The sequence below is a fragment of the Squalius cephalus genome (genome assembly GCF_949319135.1).
Source record: "Squalius cephalus genome assembly, chromosome: 4".
Lineage (NCBI taxonomy): Eukaryota > Metazoa > Chordata > Actinopteri > Cypriniformes > Leuciscidae > Squalius > Squalius cephalus.
Genome location: NC_137125.1, coordinates 34,755,197 through 34,781,115, shown reverse-complemented (window position 1 = coordinate 34,781,115; position 25,919 = coordinate 34,755,197). Strand labels below are relative to the sequence as shown.

The 25,919-nt window shown below is 36.7% G+C and overlaps 1 protein-coding gene across 3 annotated transcripts in view; it reads left to right on the top strand.

Moving 5' to 3' along the window:
- The window catches only part of tbc1d22a (TBC1 domain family, member 22a), a 157,261-nt gene extending 132,427 nt beyond the window's left edge, over positions 1-24,834 (top strand). For all 3 annotated transcript variants that reach the window (XM_079868899.1, XM_079868897.1, XM_079868898.1), the window contains 2 exons: positions 4,450-4,545; positions 23,301-24,834. In XM_079868899.1, coding sequence (XP_079725025.1) covers positions 4,450-4,545; positions 23,301-23,429 — 225 coding nt within the window. In that variant the 3' untranslated portion in view covers positions 23,430-24,834. The remainder of the gene's footprint in view (positions 1-4,449; positions 4,546-23,300) is intronic.
- Positions 24,835-25,919: the final 1,085 nt, after the last annotated feature.

Below are 25,919 nucleotides of genomic sequence, written 5' to 3'. Positions count from 1 at the left end.
AACAACTGTAGGAAAGTGATATGAGGATTCGTAAACAATGACAGAATTCAACTTTTTTGAGAGAACTATGCTCAAAGGAAATCAGAAAATGTAAAATGGCGTCTTAACAGTAATTCACCTATATCTCTTTATTTATTTAACTGTTCCCAGGGATTAAGTCTTTTAACAAAATCAAATTAGCGGTGCATGTCATCAACAGCGTTATAAATACGTGGAAGAAAGCCAGAGCTCTGCATTATAGAGATGGAAGTTCATCCCCGCACAGCTGAACATATGCAGATGCCCTTGCAGCTCGGCCTTGTCTATTGAGTGTCTAATTAAGTGCATTTCACGCTTGTGTGGTCACTTTGACGAGGAGGTGACTGAGAATGACTGCGGGGTAATTGGACTGGATGTAACGAGCGCCGTCTCGAAACCACTTCCTGCCACCGTTGGCGTATACTGCGCTGTTTTGTGTGTGGTGCTCTAACACGCGGTACAGTTGGGAAGATTTCCATTGCCCGCGCTTACCCTTGAAGGGGAGACCTGTCCTTCCTGTTTATTGCTGGAAGAAACGCGTCCATTGATTTTCATTAGGACCCTCTGTCCGTGTCTGGCATTGCAGATAATCTTCCCTTCCTCTGCACGCGGAGCTCGTTGCACCTCCAGCTGGAGCGGTTACGCCACGTGGGCTCCTCAGGTGGCATCTCACGTAGCCAGGCTTTTGGCTAACGGCAAGAAAGCATCCATGTAGAGGAAGATGCTGTCTGACTGATATGTCAAGAAACCAACCACAGTTTGTTTTTCTTTATTTAGAGGTGGGGACATCTGAAATGGGATGACGAGTAGTTTGTGCCCTAAATTAAATATATATATATATATATATATATATATATATATATATATATATATATATATATATCAATAACTGTGTTATTCTAACGTACTATGTACTATACTATATAATGTTAGTATACTGAAAAAGGATGAAGAGAAAGTCACATGGAGAATCAAAGCTCATCACAAGCAGCTTTACCACAAGAAGCTGAGGTAATTACTGATATAATAAAGCTGCTCTGTAATACAAATACAAAATGTCATCATTGTAACACACAAGACACTAAAACAATGCAATAAGGATTCATTTAACAAGTCAATTCATTGTCTTTCCACTGTAAATTATAAGATGACTTCCAAAAACTGAAAATGTAACAATTTATGAAATGCTCTGGTAGATTATAGTTTTTAGCGCAATTTTCCACCGGACAAAATTGCGATTGTTAACTCATGATTTCTGTTCTGTCTGTGCGCACCAAACTTGTACTTCTATCTACTCCTCAACCAGACCACCTAGAGACTTCGGGTTTTCGGCATTATGTTAAGGAAGGTCTAATCTCGGGAACGCACAAAAAAAATCCAGGAAAAGATTTACTATCTCTTACGCCGCCTTCACACTGGCAGTTGAAATCAGCTCCGTAATACGCAATACGCCCCCAGCGGACGTCGTACACAACGGTGAAAAGCGTCGGAAGCACTGATCTATATAGAATGACATTATATATATATATATATATATATATATATATATATATATATATATATATATATATATATATATATATGTATATATATATATATATGTATATATATATATATGTCATTATATAGATCAGTGGTCGGAAGCCTCGCGAGTATATTTAAATATTGAATTATTTAATTGTATTAACTGCCCTAATAACGTTAAAACATCATGAAAATAAAAAAATGACATGACAACTAATCGTTATAAAATCATTATTTATTTTATTAAAAGTTAAGAATCCAGGTTTGTTTATCAGTACCATAGCAACGCTAACTTCCGTTGGGATTTTCGGATAGAAACCGTCCGTAGCCTTTCGCAAGAGTTCAATTTTTTGAACGCATCCGGATGGCCAACGGACACGATTTTTTTCGCACCGCACTCGTTCGCACCTGGTTCGGACCCATTCGCATGCGGTCTGCGAATCTCCATAGGAAATGAATGACTTCCGGTCGTTTCGCTGCCGTATCGGAGCTGATTTCAACTGCCAGTGTGAAGGCGGCGTTAGTGTTGTGATCCCATGACGTCAGAAAATTGCGCTAAAACACTCACTGAGTTTTTATTACTTGTTTGTTTTTGTTTTTAAACCAGATATAATAAGGAAAGTTACTGTTAACCATTGAACAGGTTTTACAGTAGCATTTTTACAACAATTTTACAGTGTAGGTACGATGTGATAAAGCAAACAAATGATATTGGGGGAAAACACAACAACTCAATTTTCTTTTGAGATACTGTTTCTTGTTTTAGTTTATGTGGCACCATACTGTGTAATCCCACCCATTGGTCCAATATCGTGTTTCAACGTCACATGTTCTGATTGGCTGTGATTTTTGCATCAATTTCGCTTTCAAGTGTTGACAGATGACTTGCTGTCACGCGCTCCTGCTTTGACTACAGCTCTTTTCTATGATGGTATGTTCATATTCAGATGAAGAATAGATTGGTTCAACAGGGTTATCACAGTACAAGGTGTTTGAGGAGGATAACGCGCACCAGTCCTTGTCCCATTCAGCAGACACAAGTTCTTGTTAAAAGGGTTACTATTATTATTCCCACTAGGCCTTCACACAAAGGCTCATCTTGTTTCAGCCTGCCCTTTAATTTCATTGTTTTTTGTGGGTTTTTTTTTCCTTCTGCACCGTCAGGAAATGTGTCAAGAAACCTAAATGAGGGTATTAAATAATTGGTGAGTAAAATGAAAGGTCAAACTAAATAGAGGATTTTTTCTCGAACTCTTAATAATGAAAATTGTCATAAACTCTGGCTTCTTTCTATGTTCATCAGTATTAGAGATGTGCAAATTTGCAAAACTATTTTTATTTTATTATTTCAGTATCAACTAGCCATTTAATTGCTATCAATGATTCAATCATTGCTTAGTCTTCTTTTTGAGTTCCTATAACCATGTGCTTTTTTTGGGGGACTTATCATAGAAAGTGTTGTTGCTGCTTAATGGACCACAGTGGAATGGAAGGAAATTAATTAAAAATGTAATTATTTTTAATCAGGTTTAGTATAGCTGACTGAAACTAAAACTAAAACCATTAAAAATGTATATTTCTGTTAATTGAAAAAAATAATAATAATAATAATACTATCTGAAAAAAACAAAAAAAACATTTTAAGCTAGTTTCATTTATTATTTTTCACTGATTTAACGATGTACTAAAATAAATTAAAATGAAATGCATAAAAATTAATAAAATCTCTATAGACATTAAAAAAACATTAATAATTCAATTTAAAATTGAAATTGAAAATATAAAAATGGGAAAGACTTTAAAATGTTAATAACTATAATATTATCACAATTATGCTAATATAACATCGTTTAACACCAAATATCACCGAAAGTTACAAAATTAACTTATTTATTCACAGTTGTTTACAGGGTGAACCCCAGTTTGGGTTATATTATTGGTAACATTAATTTATTTAGTGCACTGTTAAAGGAGAACTCCGGTCATTTTTTTGTACATTTGGAGTGCTGTCAATACAGAGAACAACGACAAAAATCGGTGTTGCCTACACCGTGTTATCCTCTTTTTAAAATTTGCACCCTGTTGACTTAAATGGGGCAAGTTTTAAACCTGCTTTTAGCCTCTTAACATCCTTGATGTGTCATTACAAGTGCCCAGCCAATGTGAGTGATTCCTTCAGAGTGAACACGGTGAATCTGACTGCAGTAGATGTGCAAGATATGAATAAAAATGATGTTATTTCAGCCAGCGCACATACCTGTATTTACATCCTGTTTTCGGCTGAAGTCCACAGTAGTCGATTGTCGAGTTCACGCGCATGATCGTACGTACTAAACCTATGCGCGTGAACTCGACAATCGACTACTGTGGACTTCAGCCGAAAACAGGATGTAAATACAGGTATGTGCGCTGGCTGAAATAACATCACTTTTATTCATATCTTTCACATCTACTGCAGTCAGATTCACTCGTGTTCACTCTAAAGGAATCACTCACATGGCTGGGCACTTGTAATGACATATCAAGGATGCTAAGAGGCTAAAAGCAGGTTTAAAACTTGCCCCATTTAAGTCAACAGGGTGCAAATTTTAAAAAGAGGATAACACGGTGTAGGCAACACCGATTTTTGTCGTTGTTCTCTGTACTGACAGCACTCCAAATTTACAAAAAAATGAGCTCAATGTTCAAATTGACTCGAGTTCTCCTTTAATAGCAATGTACTTTTTATGTTTTGTTTTTTTTAATTTATTTTACTGAACCAAGCTGTGTTAAACTGTGGTCATATTTTAATGAGCTTATAATTGTGATAATGAAATATAATTGTCATAATGAAAATGTCAGAATGCAAATCGATAACGACCCCTTCAGTTGTGACAATTGATGACACTTTCATCTTTGTGTTCGCAGGCGGAGCCTGAAGGATTCTCTCATTTCCATTTGTACGTGTGCGCTGCCTTCCTGGTGCGATGGAGGAAAGAGATACTAGAAGAAAAAGATTTCCAGGTAAGGGAGTTTTCGTGTGGTTTCTGTGTCCTTGCGTGAGCCCCCTCCTCCCTCATTAACTGGCAGGGTCGAGGGGTCAGTGCGCCTGCATTAGTGTGATGACAACAGCAGCTGCTGTAAGGTGACATTGTAGCGTCCCTTTGAGACTCTTCTATTTCCCGTCCCCTCGCACACTCACTTACCCCGTACCATGCGATTGAGAGGTAAAGGGTTTAGGCATGGAGGCTTGGAAGAGGGCAGATGTGTCACCAGAAGTACAATTCGAGTTTGTTTATATAATCCGAACTCCCACTTCTGGTACTGAATTATTTTCTTTTTTTTTCGCCCCATCCTGTCAATCAATCAACCATCACAGCTCAATGACTTGACTTTTTTTTTTTTTTTTTATATATATATATATATGTATTGCTTTACGTGTGTGTACTCTATGTATCCGAGTAAGGTTGAATATACTTATAACAGTTTATTAGTCAACATTAAATTTTCTTTATTAATACATTTGTTTTATTATTTTTTTACTGGGAATATCATAACAAATAATAAAAAATGTCTTTGTAATAACAATGATTTAAACATGTAATAACTATTTCTGAAAGAAACTTTTTTTTTTCCTAGCTGATGTTACTGTACAACTCATCCACAATTCTGTCAGCATTTACTACAAACGTATATGATGATTGATGTTTTTTTCCTGTGGATTACAAAGGGGGAATTTTTGAAGGAAAAAAAATCACTATGATTGAATCATTAGCTACCAGTAAATATTAGAAATGTATTTTATTTATGAACTGGTTGATTTACAAACTTAACACACTGCAAACTTTCATTCAGCGATGGAACACCCACTTCTGCCAACTAATCAGTTCCTTATCAATTTCCTAATAATCAAGCCTCGTCCTACTTTTCAAATATTCTATTTCAATCAGAATTACATCATGTTACAAAAATAAAAATGGGTCTGTACAGCATTCTCAATCCAGAAATCCAAATACTACTTTTTTCTTTCTAAATCTTTGCCTTCGCTTTAGACTTGCATCTCTGTGGAGTGAATAGACTGCTCAGTGTATGTGTGTGTGTTGTTGAATATGCAGCGAGTCAGTGGTGTGTATCAGCAGTGTGTTGTGGGGCGGTTGATTTATTGTGTTTACAGTGCTCAGTGATTCCGAATTATCCCCTGCACCAGCTCTGCAGCACACGGCTGCTGTTTGGCATTCAGACAACAGCCCCGGGCCTCAGTCTTCACCCGCCTTTGCCATGTGTCAGCAGAGAGATTATTTCTCATATTCTGTCTCCTTATCCTTTTGTTTCACTGTATATTCCGTTCCCTTTTTTGCTGTTTTGTTTTCACACACATGACCGTTGATATGCGATAGCCTATCGTGCCCCGCAAGACTGTCATGCCATGGACCAGTTAGAGGTATAGTGGTGTTATGGGAGTTCTGTGGCAAAGAAGTTGACTTTGGTGCGCCCTAACCTGTGGTTTCACATCCTTCACTGCAATCGGCTCTGGTCAAGTTGCCCTAGACAAACAGTACCCCTACAGTTCCTTGCAGATCATTCACTTTTTTGTCCTAGCAAGTCTTAAAAAAAATTGCTAGCTGTTTTCCAAATAAAGTTTCCTGATTTAGAACGCTCTCCATGCGCTGCTCACGTCACATGGGTGATTGATGTTAGCATGTTGCTAAGATGATAAAACTATAGTCTATTAAAAATAAAGGTCCCACTTTATATTAAGTGGCTTTAAGTACTATGTACTTACATTGAAATTAATCATTTGATACAATGTACTTATTGTGTAACTACATGTTTTTACATTGTACTTACATTTTAAAAATTCCTGCATGTAATTACAGCTGTAATTAATTTATGTAATTACATTTGTAATTACACAGTTGACCCTTCCCTTACACCTTAAACCTACCCAATCCACCACACCTGTCCCCAACCTTACCCGTATCACACCTCAATAGCAGCAAAAGTGTTTTACAATACAACATGAACACAATAAGTACATTGTACTTATTTTTTTATGTAAGGACATAGTACTTAACGCCACTTAATATAAAGTGGGACCAAAATAAATATAGTGATGCCTCAGTTTTAGCAACCGAAAATATTTATCCAAAATAGCTGCCTTCTTTTTTTCTTTTTTGTGCTGTTTCTGACCTTTTTTTTTTTTTTTTTTTTTTTTTAAATTGAGCCATTACTATCTTTATTTTAAATGGATGGATGGATGGATGGATGGATGGATGGATAACACTCAACTTTCTAGTTCTTTCAATTTGATCACAAAATTCACACACTTTTCTTCTTTTTTTTTGACACTCTTTAATGCGGTGTAACAGATTACTGTAGATGCCATAGCTCATTAGTTAATTACTCCAGGAGTTCTTTTGCTAAATATATGCACACAATTATATATTCATTATACTGTTACTTATTCTGTTCATTAAAGTTTTTATTACAGACACTGTTTGTACAGGTATGTCAACAATGAATTAGAGTAGAAACATAATTAAATCCACATTATGTGCCATTTTTGTTTGAGTACAATTTTTATTTCAGTGATTTAATTATTACATTTGATTACTTATTTGATTATTACATGAAGTAAATTTTATAAGTGAATTTAGGTGCATCAGTTATACATGGAACACACACAAAAAATCCTGGGTAAAATAGTTTGTATTTATAATCAGCAAATCTCTCATCTTTTCCACTATCTTGAGTGGCTTTTTTCATTGAGGTTGTTCAGGGCTTGACAAGATGGATTGTCCGGTGAACCAAACGTGATGAAAGTATCACTGGTCCAATCAGAACAGTGTTGCTTTGTCACAAAAGTTTATCATTTGCACATTTTTAAGTCTTGCCAATTTTAACATTTCAAGTGGTTTTAAACCATTTAAGCACAAGACGACTCAAAGGAATTATACACGCAGAATTGTGTAAAAATGGCCGCCATGGCGAATATCCTCTTAAACACAGTTTATACAGTTTACCTGTTGTTGCTGTGCATACTGGGGTTGCCTTTTCTGCAATTAATGAATGCAGTCTTATGTAATGCTGAGAAACATGTGAATAGTACCAGTTAACATAAAAAAACACCTTAAACACACATTAAATAAAGATTCATATACATAACCCATTGTCATAGAATCGAGACAATGGTTTTTGAAGACTCGTTGAGTGCACTTCCACAGTAGGTTACGTTTGATAATTGAAGATTCATCGGGAGAGATTTAGATTGAAGGAAAGACCTTATGTAAAGAATTAAATAAGTCTCCATTCAGACAAGATTGAGTTATAATTCTATCCCAGCATATCAAACTGTGAAAATTAGACTTGTCTTTTGGGATGCAGGTCTTTCATAGCAGTAGATTGCATGAGTGTGCAGTATTCGTCTTAAATATGGCCTCTGGCTTCTGCTCTATCTTACTCTCACTCAATTTACCCCTTCGTATCGTATCTTTCTAAACATAAAAAAAGGCATTTTTATTTTGGAATTTATTCTCATTAGGACCGGCCTCCAAGAAATACTTAAAGACCCATATTTTCTCAGAAGCTGTACACATGCAGTTCTTGAGGAGAATGCTAATTGCAGAGAGATGGATTTCTGGGCGGGAATTTTCTTGTGATTTTTTTTCAAGTATATCTTGCAGACAGCAAGACTAGGGAATGAATTTCAAGAGAGATTGAGGGTTGGTTTCTAATGAAGCTTTCTTAATGAGCGTAACAGTTAATGGCTCTTGAAAATGAGGAAATCAGGAATTGTATAAATCCTTAATTAAGCACAATCCAAAATAAATTGTTGCTGTCGTTAAATAATGCTTATTGAAAGGAATTGTTCACCCCCAAAAATGTGACTTACTTTCTTGTATGGAACACAAAAGGAGATGTTTACTGTGATTCATAGTCTTCCGAGGCTTTAAAAATTGTAACACGTCATAAATATTAGTCCATTTGAAATCCATCGAACTTAATTAATGACAAAAAAAAATTAAAAATTAAAAAATCTTTCACTTTGCTTAATTGAACTTTTAGTTGCACTTGCATACAGTCAAATATCAAGGCACTTTGCATCAGGTTAAATGGCAATTATATCAAACTTCATTGGTTCTCACATGTCTCAAAACCAAACATTAATGCATCTTGGCAGGTGATGAACTCAAACGCAATGAAGATCAGGTCATTTATTTGCTCACTTTCATTGTATGGAGTGGAAAAGTCTGAATATTCTCCTTAAGTACTCCACAGAAGTCAGTCAGTCAGTCAGTCATACAAGTTTGAAAAGAGATGAGGGTGAGTAAATGATGAGCAGAATGTGACATAACAGTATAAATAATGTAGATTCTCTTGCAAGTTTATTAACGTGTCAGAAGAGTAGGTGTGTCTTGTTTCACTGTGACTTTTGTCTGACCCCCTGGTATTTCTAGGCGTTCGTAATGGCTTCTATTCTTGGCAGGAGGGCAATTAATGAGTATTGAAGCAGGGGGAAAATCTTTACTGGGACAGAAAAAAGGTTAAAAGGACTATACCACAAGCGACCTCATGAAAACCTGCTGTATGAACCAATCTGACCCGCTTTTAACCTTCCTGCACTCCTCATAATGTACGTAATTATATATTGTTGTCTCACCTCTAGGTGTTGAGAAGCAGGAACCGTTCTTATTGAGAAATGGTACAGGTTTTGACTAGATACAGTAAAACCAAAAATTATTCAGACACCAGATATAAGTTTTTATATGTTTTTACTAGTGGGTGCAGGATACTAAAGTTAATTTATGTAAGTGAAGATAGCAAAATAAAGTAAACTGTGACATATTATATCCAAAAATTCTTTATACAGTGGACTACCAGTAAAATGTATACAAATTTAGGACCAAAATTTCAGACACTTTGACCTAACAATGTGTTAAGTCTCTTGAGTGTTAAGTCTTAAGTGTGTTTTTTTTCTCTCTCTAATTGCTAATGAGACCTTTTTACACCACAGACTGAACAAAATTAAGCAGTGCTTGGTAATTGGTAGCTGACAGCTATTCAACCTAATTCATTTGGGAGACAGTCTAACAGAAAGATTGCCAAAACCAGTGAACTATCAACTGATTTTGTAACTCTGAGTTCTTGTCATATTGTATTACCATTTTCTAAACTATTGCGAATAAACTGTGATAATGTGAGAAATGTTGCATGTTCAAGTCAGTCACCTAAGCTGTAAATGTCACGTGACTCATCATTTTTTGAGCCACAAGAAAATGACGCGCTGACAACAATTGAGAATCTGACAACGGATCTGTGAGTGTCAAATATACAAGACCATTTTACACCAAGCCATCCAATAAATTGGCCATTGGTAAAACATCTAGTTAATACAAAAATATATAACAAATCTGTTGCTGTAACAAAATGCATTTCATCCAAATGCGTAGTATGGAGAAAGGACCACTCTAACTAGCCAAACCTTCACCCTTTGGTTTGAACTCAGTAGTTTATTGAGTCCTCCATAAGTATCAATGTGTACTGCATCTCTTCAAGAGCTCCAGTTTAGACCGCTCTCAAGCAGATGATTCTTTTTGAAGGCAAAAAATAAATAATGAGAGCAAATAAATTGGATGCTAGTGTGTTTAGATGAGACGCTCTAATGCTTGGATAAGTGAGCGTGGAGACATAATGGATGCCACTATCTGTGCTCTAAGCTGCTCTTATTCACTCCATTTTACTGCTGATACTAATGACTTTTTTTTTTACTAAAATTCACAGTGATGCTAGTATAGATCTGAATAAAAAAGAGAGGGCAAGGCCATGTACAGTTGAACTTTTGCTATGAGCTGCATGCGTCTTCCCTGCAGAGTGGCACGGCAGGTTACAGACAGCCAAATGTCAACCCCTGATGCCATTTAGTAAGGGCAATATGCAGCAAATGAGCTCTCATTAGGGGTTTGTTTATCATGTAATGAGAAAGCCTTTGGTGCAGCTAACGGCCCGAGAACCTCTTCCCTCTTTTGTCTGTGATTACCAATTTACTCTTTATCGATGGGATTTTGTTTCGCTTTTTGGAGCCCCGTTGTCTCAAATGCCTACTAGAATGCCAAAATATGTTTTTTTGTTTGTTTGTTTGTTTTGGTTTTTAATTCATAGATAACAATTTCCGCACTCCGTTCAAAGGGCAGTGGCCATATCACACAGAAATCGTTGTTTTCCTCAAAACTGCTTCTAAAAGCATAAATTTCATTCTACCCTAAGATACCTAATTTCAGAATGCAAGAGCATTTATTATAACAGAACGGAACGGAACAGAATGGAATCGCGGAATCCGGTCTTAAAAATAGAATTGACTGTATAAGCGGAATGTCAAGGAATTTGGCAACATTTTGAATGGATAAATCAAAACTAGGGCTGTCAAATCAATAGTGTATAGACTAGTAAATCGCTAGATACAGACTAGTGTCTGTGAATATTAAACCACAACAACACTATATGAGGATGCTCTACATTAACTTCATCTCTAGAAATGGTCACCATTTCAACTGATAAAAACTATTGTCATAACTGCACAGAAACTCAAAGGTTTTCACTACAACCCACCAAAATATTATGTCAATAAATATATTACTTTTCTATAGTATCGTGTACAAAGTAATAACAATAAGTTTATTACAATTTTTTTTTAAGCCTACCTCTATAGTGCCGCGCTTTGTTTGCCAAAAATGAAAGGAATTATTTGATTTTCATTTGATTGTGTTTTAAAAGATTAATTAAGCTGTTTTATGCATTCATTTGATTACCACATTATAAACAAACACAGAATGTCTGAAAGTATATTGGGTGAATTCAGGTTGATAGGGACACCTTTTCCCCAGTCATCTCAATTAGTGGAGTACAATTGATCCCTTTTGATTATTAAAGTTTAATTAGATCATAAAGTAATGTGAATAAAAAACCAGAAGATGACTATTTTACAACATTTTTGTGTCTGGATTGGAATTAATTGATCAAACTCTATTGAAATCAATTGTAAATCAAAGCAAAAGTGAGGCTATATGGGGCAGTGGCTTTTTTCTCTTTTTCTCACTTTGCTTGCTGCAAAGCATTCTGGGATTGCCTTAGTTAGCTATTAGTTACTTATTACTTATTACCTATTAGTTAGGCTGCTCACAAGGTTTTGGAACAGAGCTTGGCTCTTCTTCCAGTGGGAGCTGGACTTTTTGTCCAAATCAGTTATCCTAACCTCTTTTTCACTCATGCTTCCTGTTTTCAGGACATAGACAGTCATAACCTTCGTTGCAGTCAACTCGAAATAAACACACACGTCACATGAGCTCACTCTATCGCTATTAAGTTTCACAGTCTCACTTGCACGTCAAACATGGCAATTCAAAACTTTAACATGGCAGTTCAAAGAGTTCTCTCTAACCGCTGAGACGCAGTCGAGTGTGAGCTCTGATAACGTGTTTATGCGTGGATGGAAGGAGGAATCGGAGAAATCAATCTTCCACTTTGGAGTTTTAATGGGTTGATTTAAATGGAGTTTACGGCAGAAAGGGAGCTAGTTGAATCACAAAGCAGCATTTTAATATGTGTGTGCGCATGCCAGCTATCTTTGGAAGAGTGTTGACTGCTCAAGTATCCGCCGAAGCCTTAGTGCTAGACCCCAGGGCAGACCGCTGCTATCTCTACAGCACATGAAGCGGAAAACATGGAGTTATGTGCAATTATTATGTCCACCATACGCAAATGCGAGGCTTAATTAAAAAGAGGTCTATATATTACGCTGTCCATGAAATAAGATTATTCCCCTCTATATGATGAACACCTTCATACTAGCTTCATTAGTTGTGCTTATTAATAGCTTTTGATTTGCACTAGCTGGACATGAACATTGACAATATCTGGTTATTTCTGTGCTTTATTCAAACCTAATTACAAACACTTTGTGCTTGCTGTGGGATTCAATGGGGATTCAAACTTTTTGAATGCCACAGACACCCAATATGATGAAGCCCTTGTGAGGAACCTCTCTTCTTAATTTGTAAAGACCAATCTGCTGTGTTGAAAAAAATATCTAGCATTTTACTATTAAAACAACATGTTGTTTCCATTTAAATTAAATAATTGGCTCTTTTTTTCTTTTTTTTTACATTCGGTTCCACTTTATTTTGATAGTCCACTTTAGGCATTCTACTAACTATAAGTTACTTTGCAACTACATGTCAACTAACTCTCATTAGAGTATTAGTAGACTGTAGACTGTCAGTAGACTGTTTTTGGTTAGGTGTTAGGGTTCGGGTTAGTAGAATAAGTTGACTTGTAGTTGCCAAGTTACTTATAGTCAGTAGAATATCTTTTGTTGGACCATCAAAATAAAGTGTTATTAGACATTAAGCATCCAGTCTACTAATACTCTATTGACAGTTATTTGACATGTAGTTACAAAGTTACTTATAGTTAGTAGAATGTCTAAAGTGGACTATCGTGGACTAACATAAAGTTTTACCAACATTCTACTAAATCCAAAAGAGGTGATTAAAATATTATTTGGAGCAAGTTGACAACATGTTTTTACTCATTGTTAAATGGATAATTCACCCCCCAATTTTTCTTTTATTTTTTTATTTACCCTCATATTATTCCAAACCTGTGTGACAACACAGAAGATATTTGGAAAAATATTGGTAACCAAACCAACAAATATGTTGGTATGGTTGCCATTAACTTCCACTGAGACATCTCAAAATATCTTCTTTTATTAAATTATACTTCTTATATCTTCACTGAAGAAATGCAGTTTGGAACAAGACGAGTGAGTAAATGATGACAGAAATTTTTAGTTTTGGGTGAACTGTCCCTTCAAAATGAATGTATAAATGTTTCATTAAAAAAAATATTGTCCTTTTTTCACATAATTGTATATGGATTTGTTCTTATATCTTAGTGTTGAAACTGTGTAATACTTGAATGGAATAAAATAACTGACACATTGCCCTGGCAAACCACCCAGAACAACTTGTAACCACATAGCAACACATTTAAAAGAATGCCTTAACAACTACATCACAACACCCTGGCAACAATCCAAAACACCCTAATATATTGCAGATGAGTTTGGCATGGACAAGCACCATATCTAGTCCTGTATGAAACATTTCTTATACTTTCATTTGGAAATGTAACTCATCTACGAATGTAACAAATGCAAATAATATTTCATCCTTGCCTCCCTCTTGTCTTTCGAAAATTACTGAATTAATAAAAGTAAACGAAATGGCAAAGAACTCAAGAGGGGAAGCTGGGTGGTTCACGCCTGTTACGTTCATTATGCTGCTAAATTAAAAAGCAGCAACTATCAGCTCCTAATGTTTTGTCTCGTTCCACCTCAGGTGGTTCAAACAGCCGAAACTAAATGGATTCGCTGTCTGTGTGAATAACTGTGAGCAGACAAACTCTTAATTTGTTTTGCAGGCTCTTAGGGGCGTGTGGCTGATTGGCTTACCGCTCGAACCTCTGAGCTAATACAGCTTTTAAACTCATGTTCTCAAGTGTGTGAATCACTGAGATTCTTCATTCCATCAAGTGCTGACAGAACACTAAATATGTTTGCCCACTGTGCCAAGTTAGTTGTAGTAAACTACTATATGATTTTGTTAGTGCAATGCAAGCCAAATACCAGTTACATACTAGCCTGGGTTTCCCCATGCTGCCTTGAGCACAGCGCGGTTTTATTCACGCTGCTAGGCAGCCTGGACACCATGGACCAGATTTTCCCCTCAAAAAGGGAACCAATCACAGAACGGGGAAGGAGCAGCAAGACGATGACGACGTCTATGCGACACACTGAAGCAGTTTGTTTATATCTATGGATCCAACATGGCAGCAGACGCGAAGTTCGATGCAGCACAAACGGCAATAGTCGCTGAACGCCATCGTGTACACTAGAGTCCTGCACGGGTTCGGGTACCCGACGGGTGACCCGCAAATTTTTGCTCAAACGGGTGAAAAATATCCAACTGTGTCAGATACGGGTGCGGGTCGGGTCGGACACGGGGGAAACACGGGTCTAAACACGGGTTTAAAACAATCACATGCAAACGTATAAATGCATATTTTTAGGAACACATCTACAAAAATATGCCTGTATTTCATGTTGATAAATTAATTTCAAATCCACATCTGTTTATTTGTGCCCACGCGCCACGCCCTCACAGGATCTGTAACGTTACCTAGGCTACTTTCACTTTTAAAAATGCATCATAACCGCGCGCGCGATCTGCTTGCAGTCGTCGAGATGAATGCTGAGGAGTTGAAGAAAAGAATATCTAGTGGAGATTGTAAAGTTGTCGACAATACGTCATCAAAAATCAAGGCCAGTGTGTGGGAGAAATTTGGAGTTATCTGAAGAAAATATTGTGAAAGGCTGCATGCATTTTCGTGTTGGATAGCTGCAAATGGGGAACTTCATCGCCGAGGAAGCACGCAGAAACTGTGGTAATAACAAACCAAGCAGTTCTCGAACAGTATTTTTCAAATTTAACACTGTTAAGTATGTGTGGTGTGCAGGACGTGTTTGAACCCAAAATGGTCAGATGTAGGCTAGACGAAATTGCGTGGCATAATGTTTTAGCCGCGTCTGTTCGATTGGTAAAATGTTAAGGCTACTCAGTTTTGTGGTAACGTTAGCCATGTTCTTCATGTACCGGCCTTTTAACAACTTCGGCTGAAGTTGTCCTTGTGTTAATTGTCATGTAATAACTTCTGTATGACCTGGCAATAAACATTTTGTAAGTGTGTCTATAATGTGATAGTCTAAACTGATTTTATTTCGGGTGCGGGTCGGGTATCGGTTCTGTTTTAAGCGTGTCGGGTGCAGATTTTAATTAGTGCTGCTGTCGGAAAACGGGTCGGGTGCGGTTTTAAGCACTGCGGGTACGGGTGGGTGCGGATTTACAAAATCGGACCCGTGCAGGACTCTGGTGTACATATAAATCTCTGACCCATCGTCGTCTTCCTCGTCGAATTTCTGTCGCTCTACATACGTCATCTGGTATAATTGAAACGATTGGCTATGAGCTACGTACAGGCGCATTTGATAGACGTTCGTAGCGCCCAATAAACGGCTCTGGGCATTCGTAAACCACGCCTCAAATACGAGAAAATGAACATGTGGTTCCCAGACCACGTCTCAATGAGAAAGAGGTCTGACGTTAGCCAGGCTAGTTACATACAAGTTTTTGTATGTTATTAGAGGATGTTTTTGGTACTGTACCTTTAAGTGTGAAATATCTGGCAAACTGAATTGCAAAACAATGACTGTTCAAACAGTTTTCCCACAGTGTTTACACCCCTTGAGAAAGTCATCTTAGAAATGTATGTAGGGTAGAAAAGAATACTGACTTGATAAATATAAATAAATATATCTTCTTATGATTGACTTACCTCTCAAATTGTGCATGTGCATAATAAAGTGTTATATTACAAGCAGGATGCGAATTGCATGGACACAAAAACAGTTGATTGAGGGTGGGTGTTTGCATACACTAAACTGATTATATTCTGTATATCAGATAAATACTTGGAAAGCATAATTTTACATATAACTTCAACAGCATGATAACATTTCAATAACAAAAACCAATGATATTTCAGGCAGAGCATGCATTATCAGAAAACAAATTTGTGGCAACAATAGGCTTTTTAGTTTCAATATGTATGAACTACCTTAGTTAACATGAACTGAGAATGAACAATACTTCTTCAGCTTAATATTAATTACAACATTTACTAATACGTTATTAAATCAAAGATTGTATTAGTTAACATTAGTTAATGCACGGTGAATTTACATGAACAAACAATGAACAGCTGTATTTTTATTAACTAACATTAGCAAAGAATAATAAATACAATAACAAATGTACTGCTTATTGTTAGATCATGTTAGTTAATACATTAACTAATGTTAACGAATTAACCTTATTGTAAAGTGTTACCAAAAAATCTTATCAAGAATTCAAGATCAAATTTGCTTTGGGAAAGATGTAAATCCCATGAAAATTCTTTAGAAATAGATGGCCACTGAAAGTTACGTGACTCAAGAACTAATGTAATTTGCTATTAGTGACTTCATACCTGACGTAACTCATCTTAATGCAAGTTTGAATATTGACAAACTTCCTCCTTGTTATCTTTCTCTGGATAATGGGCCTGTTTCTGAATACAGAATATGTGCTTGTACAGAAATGTGGGCGGTCGTACGTCAATTATCAAATGGCTGTGATGTCAATCGAAGGCAGTTCTGGGTTTTTGCAGCTTAGTTTTAAAGAGCAAGAAAAATCCTACTTTCCACATTGTCCGTCTGCTGCTTTTTCTCGGCTGTGCAAATGTCAAGCACATTTTCAATTAACTTCCAATTTTACATGCATATCGGATATATAAACCGTTCACAGCAAGCTGTAATTGAGTGCGAATCACTATCTAATTGTTTGCGGATCGAAAGTTTAATTTTGTTTGCCTGGTTTGACTTGAAATGAATTCAAAGTGACAGTCATATTTTGTTTCCTCTTGGGGTCATCTGCAAGTTTATTATTATTTTTTTGTGTTGTAGAGTGTAAGATTACAGTTAGTCAGAGGTGAATTTGCAAGCAATTAAAAAAAAAAAGCATCTCTAGAGATTTATAGTAGTGCAGATATTTTCCTTGCCATCTTGTTACTGAGTTATAGTGTTGACTCTATTAGGACGGTTGCATTGAAGGATTAGGTGAAATGAACTCTTCATGATTAATCGAAAACCTAGCACATTCATCAGAGAACTAGTAATTTTGTCCACACTAGAGCTTCTGGAGGAGACCCGCCGGTAATGATTAATCGTCATACGTGCAGGTCCCGAATCAAGAGCAACCCTCCTGCCTGTAAATGTGCTTTAATACAGTTTAATGATAGAGTGTCACTGTTGTTGCAGGAAGCTCGCTCAGCGAGAGGCAGGGACAATTTATCCGAAAAGAGACATGGAAAAGCATGAAGGACTTAATATCCTGGAAGTAATTACAGCTCTGCTACTTCCCCGCGCACCCGAATGCCGAGACTCAACCTATCGCTTCTCCGTCTAGCAGAAGCCTTGATAAACAAAGCTGTTTATAAAGTTCCTCACAATCAATCACCACCTCTCTACCGGTTAGTCTCACGAGTGTTTAAAACACAGGGATCAAACGCTCAAGATCTGCAGAGCTGCGACTTTGCCATTTGATAGAGTGACTGCGACGCTGTTCTTGAGCCCCTGATCGATTCTTACAAATTCATGAGGGCTCAGCAAGAAGATGAGGGGCTAGAAGTCTCCGTTCAACGTAATCCTTGGTGGCAAACATTCCTTCACCAGCATTGTGAATATAGTAATCAGTCTCTGCTGTGCTAAAAATGTTTGCAAACAGCAGTCATTAGCGAGGTGTCGTCATGACGCTGGTTTATCTGTCCAAATGTCTACATCAAAACTTACGCAATCGCAGCTCTGCCTATGATTATCTGTTTGGCTTGAATGCTGTTAGGTTAAAGAACAATCACCACCGAAGATAAGACAGAGAATAGAACAATCAAAATCGGATTGCGTCAATCGGATAGCGTTAAGATAAATGCCGCTTTTTTAAATAAATGCCGTAAAATCCCAGCTTCCGGCCAAACGGCCATACGCAGTCTACTTACGCCTAAAGCGCAACTTACGCAACTTGTGGCACAGCGTAAATATCATCAGTATGTCGCATTACTCGCATAAGTTGCACTTAGACTTAAGTGGAATCCGTATGTTCATTTGCCCCTCCCCCACCCCCACCACCATTAATAAAGCTTGGAAGAGCCAGCACATTTTTTAATATAACTCCGATTGTATTTGTCTGAAAGAAGAATGTCATACACCTAGGATGACTTGAGGGTGAGTAAATCATGGGCTAATTTTCAGTTTTGGGTGAACTATCCCTCTAAGTCAAAGCCATTATCTTTCTTAACTTTCGTTTGTTTGTTTTTCAGCCAATTTAACTGGGCTTTTAGCCATGTTTTGTGCGTAATTAGGCCAACCTTTGAAACTAGCATCACTGTACACCATAAGTTTGTCGCTTTTGGTGTTGTACTGTATTTATTATTGATGTCCAGTTCCACAGCTTGACTTGATTAAAGTCTGTTCCAGTTTATTGCTGTCAAACTGCAATGTAATATATGCATATGATACAACGTGGTAATGGTGTCATAGGCGGTGTTGGCATTAGTTTTGCAATGGAAGATCTTGGCTAGTAATGGAAAGGGATGATTCGAGAACCTGGAGAATTACTGGGATCTGCCATTAAGCCCCGGAGCAAGGCACTTTAACCCCAGGGTACTCCAGAGGGACTGTTCCTATTGGAAATGCAATATATGTCCCTTTAGATGAGGCTGAATCTGCTGCATGTCTAACTAACTAACCGTCAGTTTATTTCTAAATAAATATTATTTTCCATTTTAGGGGATTCTCAAAATGCTATGCGGATAGTTTTGCCAGGTGACAGCACCATGCCAGATTTCTTAATGTATGTGGCAACCATTTTGACAGTATAGATTTTATGAACACCTTTAATACATCTAAAAACATCTGCAGCTAAAACTTCTCTTAAAGTCAATATGAATTCCAAAATCTGGTCTTATGCATGATTCATCATTCCACAGAAATGGTAGCTCACTAGTTATAAAATTTGGCAGGCTCTCAGTAAACATGCTATTTTATTTGTGTTAACAATGTGCAAGCCAAATGGAAATAATGTTGGGTTCTGCAATAATTTGGATATATTTTCAGCTGCTGCAATAATTTGGATATATTTTCAGCTGCTATTCTTTCTTTCTTTCTTTCTTTCTTTCTTTCTTTCTTTCTTTCTTTCTTTCTTTCTTTCTTTCTTTCTTTCTTTCTTTCTTTCTTTCTTTCAGACCAACACAATGCCATAAAAAAATCTATTTATTGGTCATGTATGATTGTCAGTATATTGTGCATCCCTACATGTAGTATTTTAACTTGTATGCCGTGTTGCATTCGAAAATGTATTACATCATCGGGGAAAAAAAGGGCTGTGTGAATGTCATTTCATATTGAATGTAATAATGGCCATTGGCAACGTTGTTACTATGTCCCATAACTAATAGTTTGCCATCTTTCTACATGCTCCAGAGAAAAAGTCCCTAAATGCAACAGAAATTATCAGTCTTGCATCAGTTATGTTAGCTGGATGTGTAGATCATTAGATACTTCATTTATATCCAATTATTCGGCTTGGCTCATTACAAGTAATTAGTGTCCTAATCTAGTTATTTGTTGAAAACTAGGCTGTTGATTAGGAGATTTGGCTATCGCACAGATGGTTTTGTTTTAAGTATAGTTGACAACTGTTTTGCACACACATCAGTGATTTAGTGAGGTATGCACGATATATATATATATATATATATATATATGTGTGTGTGTGTGTGTGTGTGTGTGTGTGTGTGTGTGTGTGTGTGTGTGTGTGTGTGTGTGTGTGTGTGTGTGTGTTTTTTCAATCTTCAGATGACATCTGAAGACAGGTCTGTTTCTCAAAAATACATTTGCTTAAGTGTTCAGATACTCAACAGTTGTGGAAAGGATAGATTACTCTTTAAAATCTCTTGGAAATAACACCTACACAATCTTATAATGATCTTCAGGGATATTATTCACCCTCAAAGTTTTACATACTCTCACTCTTCTTCAATAAACAGTCTACTTAAATTCAAGGAGAACATGGGTACTTCACAAAAATGATTGGAGACAAATCCTTGCCTATGAAGGGTCTGTTGACATTTAACAAAAGATTTAATCTGCCTTTACCTGTTGGAGTGCAATATATACTGCATTGTGGAGGTTTGTGTAAGGAAATGTTCAGACTGTTCAACTCCAAATCTTTTCAGTTGATTTAATTACTTTCTTGCGTGTGGATGTGTAACTTTAAGAACATTACTGGGCTATCAGTCATTCCCTGTAGCATTACTTTTGGAATCACATTTTTGGCACATAACTTCTTACCTGGAGATAACAATCCTCAGAATGTCAGTTAAATATGTTAATGTTCAATTAATTATGAAAAGTAATGTGATAATTGATTTAGTTCTTCCTTCTGATCTGTACATAAACTCTAGAATTAGGATAATAACAAAAAGAATTAAAGTTTAAGGGACTGGAAATGCACTTACAATATCCCATGCTTCTTATAGTATGCAATTAGTTTACATACTCCAGAGAGGAAGTCCCTAAATGCAGTGGAAATGAACAGTGCCCAATCAATCATGGTGGTTGCCTATGTGGATCCTTTATATCACTAATTTATTTCCAATTATGTGACTTGGCTCATTACTAGGCAATTAGTATCCTAATATAGTTATTTGTTGAGAGAAAACATCAGACTGAGATGACTGTGTTGATTAGAACCTGATTTGACTATTACATGGATGATTTCTTTTTAAATATAGTTGACGGGTATAATTATTGATATCGGTATCAGTATTTAATGATACTGTGCTCAGGTACTTGTTAAAATGATCAGATACCAAAACAAATTAAAATAAATATTGCCTTTGTACAACTGTTATTGCACAAATAGAACAGTTCCAAAAATGCAGGTATCGGCTAATACCAAAAAGAATGTGTTGGTACTCATATTCACAACTGTTTTAATACTCATGTTGAATACTCAAGCATCAGAGCATCAAGCATCTACTTTATACATCATAAAAAATATTTTCTCTTTTGTCCTTTGGTGTTGTTCCTCAACTCGTAACATTTAATAAAATGTCCCAATCAAGGGCCTGTGGAATTGCAAAGGGAATTCCACGTAAATCTTTACTTACATAGTCTTTGAATCATACATACAAGGGATAAATGGAAGCCTAATGAACACTTTTGTAATACAAACAATATTGTTATTACTCTGCCTTTTTAATCTTAGTCTAATTGTCTATGCTCAAGACGGAACCAAAGAAGACTGTTTAGTTTAATTTCTCACCTAATGCCCCATGCGACAACACTGAGAATGCAACACTCATTTGCATTGGCTTACAACTTGCGTTCTGTCATGTTACGGTATGCAATGACTTGGGAAATCAAGCTAGTGTAGCCAAACGAATTCGTCTTGACACACTCAAGCATTTTCACAGATGTATTTGAGCCTTAAACTGTTACGCTTTGAATTCTTGGAACCATTGTGTCTGATCAGATCAGTCTGCAGCTCTTATGTGCAGTAAACACTCCATATCAGACAAGTCTGATTGTTCTTTCATCCTTGTTTGCTTTCTTTACACTCATCCCAAACTTGGAGAGAATGGTGGATTTAAGTACATTTAGTTGAGATTCTCGTTAGTTCTTGAATGCATAATCAAATGAGTTTTTGGTTTATTAACTGGCAAATGTCTGAGGCACTTTGACATTCCCGTTATTACAAGATACATTATTGCTTTTTTCCCTGCATCCTTCTCTTCTACTACTCACCTCCATCCATCCCCCTTATACCCCTCTGTGATGGAGTATTAAGCGTTCTCATTCTCCTTCATCAGGGCCAGCAGGATAGGTGAATTAGGCTGGGAGATTGAGGCTCTAAGCCGCTGTAATGCAGTCATTGACTCTGAGGCCTGCTGGAGCCGCCTGACGCTGCCTTGAGTGAATTAGACTTGGCCTTCTATACCTAAGAGAAATGGGCTTCCACTGGAAAGGTCCTGACCGCACCGAGCGAGAAGAGAAACACACAGCTTGACTGGCAGCTCGCTCTCTTCACCCTACACTTAAGATGGAGCAGCCAAAGAATCTGTGATTGAAAGTTATAATAATTTAGAGAAGTACAGTGGTGCTTTGTGATAGCATGGCTTGACCCCGCTGAAGAAAAAGATATAAACAACTCTGTGCTGCAATGCCTTCCCTTGTCTGCTAAACGCTAAGGAAAACTCCTTCCAGCAAAGTTAAGAAGTGGATTGCCAATGTAACACTTCCTCACGGGATGTATGTGCATTTGGATGCTCAAATGTCTTCCGGCAGCCGACTAGCCGATTGTTGTAAGCAAATTTATCACTGGGCATTGGCAAGTTGCTGTACTGGTTCATTGTCACCATGACATTTCACATAGCTGCTAATTTGCATAGAGAAATATTTTGCTTCTTTTTTGGCACAATGACATTTCACATAAGTCCTTAAGAAATGTGTTTAAATGCTTTATGTGACCTTAAACGCTCATATATTGGTGAGAAAAGCTGAGAAAAAGGATTCTAAAGTAGGGGTGGGCAACTCTGGCCCTGAAGGTCCACTGTCCTGCAGAGTTTAGCTCCAGCCCTAATCAATCACACCTGTAATGTAATTTTCTAGCAATCCTCGAGACCTTGGTTAGCTGATTATGCTGAATTTAATCAGGGTTGGAGCTAAATTTTGCAGGACAGTGAACCTCAAGGGATAGTATGTCCCACACATGTTGTAAAGCATACTTACATTACCAAGAAACATGTCTGAAGGGTGGGCATGATTTGAATGTGTCCAAATATAATGAAGAAACATGTATGATTGGTGTATATGACCGCAAAGTGTCCATATATGACTAAGAAATATACCGGCTGAGTGGTTGTGACTGAGCCTAGTACTAAGTCTTCCTTAACACCAAAAATGTTAGTTGTTCAGACTACCCATCCCCTGGTTGATTTGAAAGTGTATATTGCTGCTGTGTATGTGCATGCAATAATCTTAAACAAAATCTCTTTATCCTCCACAGGGTCTAATGATTCTGCTCCAGAATCTACCTACGATGCACTGGGGAAATGAGGAAGTTAGCGTTCTCCTAGCTGAAGCTTACCGGCTGAAGTTTGCCTTTGCCGACGCCCCTAACCATTACAAAAGATGAGGCTTCGCCCAGCACAGTCACTGAATATGACGACCCCTACTGACCTCGGAGGCGCCACTGTCCATGTGATGATACTGAAGTGAAACGGTGACATTTTTTATGGGGGTGGGAATGTGTACAGTGGACTTCAACTGTTCCTGGAATTTTTCCACACTTCTACTAACATAAGCACTCCGAATGCCATGAGTCAACCGGATGTCAAAATCATGCGCTCTTCAAATACACTAATTTAATCTTTGTTTCTCATTTTTTTCTTCTTGAATTTAATCAACCAATTCCAAGATTTAGTTTTTTTCACACACTGAATCTGCAGAAAAGTTAATTTAGACGGCAGGATTCCTCAGTACTAGAATGGAACAGTAGGACGGATGTTGGCCCAATTGATTCATGGCAATAATCAGACACTGAGAAAACATGGTTTATAAACATTCGCAGTAAGATCGTTTGATTTAAACAGCGCCTACAAACTCTTATTTTAACCATGGTCTACCTCAGGAAGTGGCAAGAATATGTAGGGTGATCATTTTGTCTCTATGTTAGAACAGTGCCCATGAGGCATTGGAATGGAGTCAATGAAATTTGCCTTATTTTGGCTGATTGAGTTTTGCGAGGCACAGGTTCAGTCAACAAGGGCAGCTGGAGACGAAAACTGAAGTACTGATTCAATTTCTGTTGCTCATGGCACTGTCATTTTCACGTCCCATTTTGACATAGATAAAATAATCTGTACTGACTGTACAAGGCTGTCATTAATAGATGTGTTTGGGGATATCAGCTTCTGACTCTTTGACATTTTGTCAGTATTTGAACAGTGCGCTGCTTCAATCATGTCATCAGGCTTTTAAATTTGTGTGCCAGTTCTTACAACTAAATAGAAGTGAAACTGCACTTGATAAGTATATTTTCATTCTTTTTGTACAAGATATATTCTATAAATCAGCTTTTTTTAATTATTTCTTCTTTTTTTATATACTGTTTACATGAGCCTGTTAAGTTGTGCCTAACTCTAGAGATTGACGACATCACAGATATTTATTTTACATTCATGATCATTTAGGATGTGGCAAAGCAGAATATTTGCCTTTACAACATTCACTTCTCCATAAACAGTGAATCAGCAGCTCTACTTGGTATCTTTTGGCTGTTTGATGGGCCATAGAATTGAAAGAGTTTACTGTAACTGACATTCAGTGCCTGGACAACATGGAGTTCAAACTACGTGTGGTTGCTGGGAGATTTTCTGGATACCAAGCTTCTTGACTTCTTGAACCTACAGAAATGTCAATGGATTTTAAGAGAGGTGTGAATGAAATGATCTTGAATTAAATAGCTTTGTACAGAATTATCATGTTTTTCAAAGATATGTAAATAGAAAAAAAAATGTGTAAATAAATACTATATATATAAATATATATGATTATCATTTGTTGAGTTTTTTATTTATTTTTGGTTTGTTTAACATTGTTGTGTGGGGTTTTTCGCTGTCATTTAGTACTGTTTTTAGATTTACAGTAGGCTAATATTTTCCCAGAATGCATTGAAAATCTACAGTAACATACTGTAAACAGCTTATACAGTAGGAAACTTGTAATAATGCTGTGAAAATGAAAAAAATATACAGTAACATACTGTAAACAGCTTATACAGTAGGAAACTGTTAAGATACAGTAGTAATGCTGTGAAAATGAAAAATTCTACAGTAACATACTGTAAACAGCTTATACAGTAACATACTGTAAACATCTTATACAGTAGGAAACTGTTAAGAATACAGTAATAATGCTGTGAAAATAAAAATTCTACAGTGGCATACTGTAAACAGCTTATACAGTAGCAAATTGTTGAGAATACAGTAATAATGCTGTGAAAATTTAAAAATCTACAGTAACATACTGTAAACAGCTTATACAGTAGCAAATTGTTGAGAATACAGTAATATTACTTTGAAAACAACAGAAATCATTTACAGTGTGACTAATAATGTAAATTGGAATAATGATGACATTTCTTTTTCAGTAGCAAAAGAATCATACTCCACAAGTACAAGAACACATATTTCTTGAAGTTAAATTCAATGAGTGTTTAAGCTCTTTTGTTTAAATTATGTTGCCATTTTTGCCACATTTAGTTGTAAGGACAATATAGATAGGATGATCAGGACCTTGATGTGAAGGTTTAAATTAAAAAATTTAACACAAACACATGGATTATCAATATGTTTTTGTTTATGTGAGAAGAGATTAAAGCCAGTTTCACAAAATGAACTTTAATCAGACAGTTTGATCAGACTTGTCTTGTATCACCCTTAAAAATCTCAGATCCATGCTGTACCCTCATTAAAGCCATTTCAAAGCCATGTTTTCAAAATCGCAATCATTTTGACTGTTTTTATATGGGGTAGGAAGCAGTCAGGTCCCTGTGGTCGCGTGCTGCAGGTTTGCTGATTAGAGTCTTAATATGCGTTCTGCATGCAGGGCGGGAGTTCCTCTC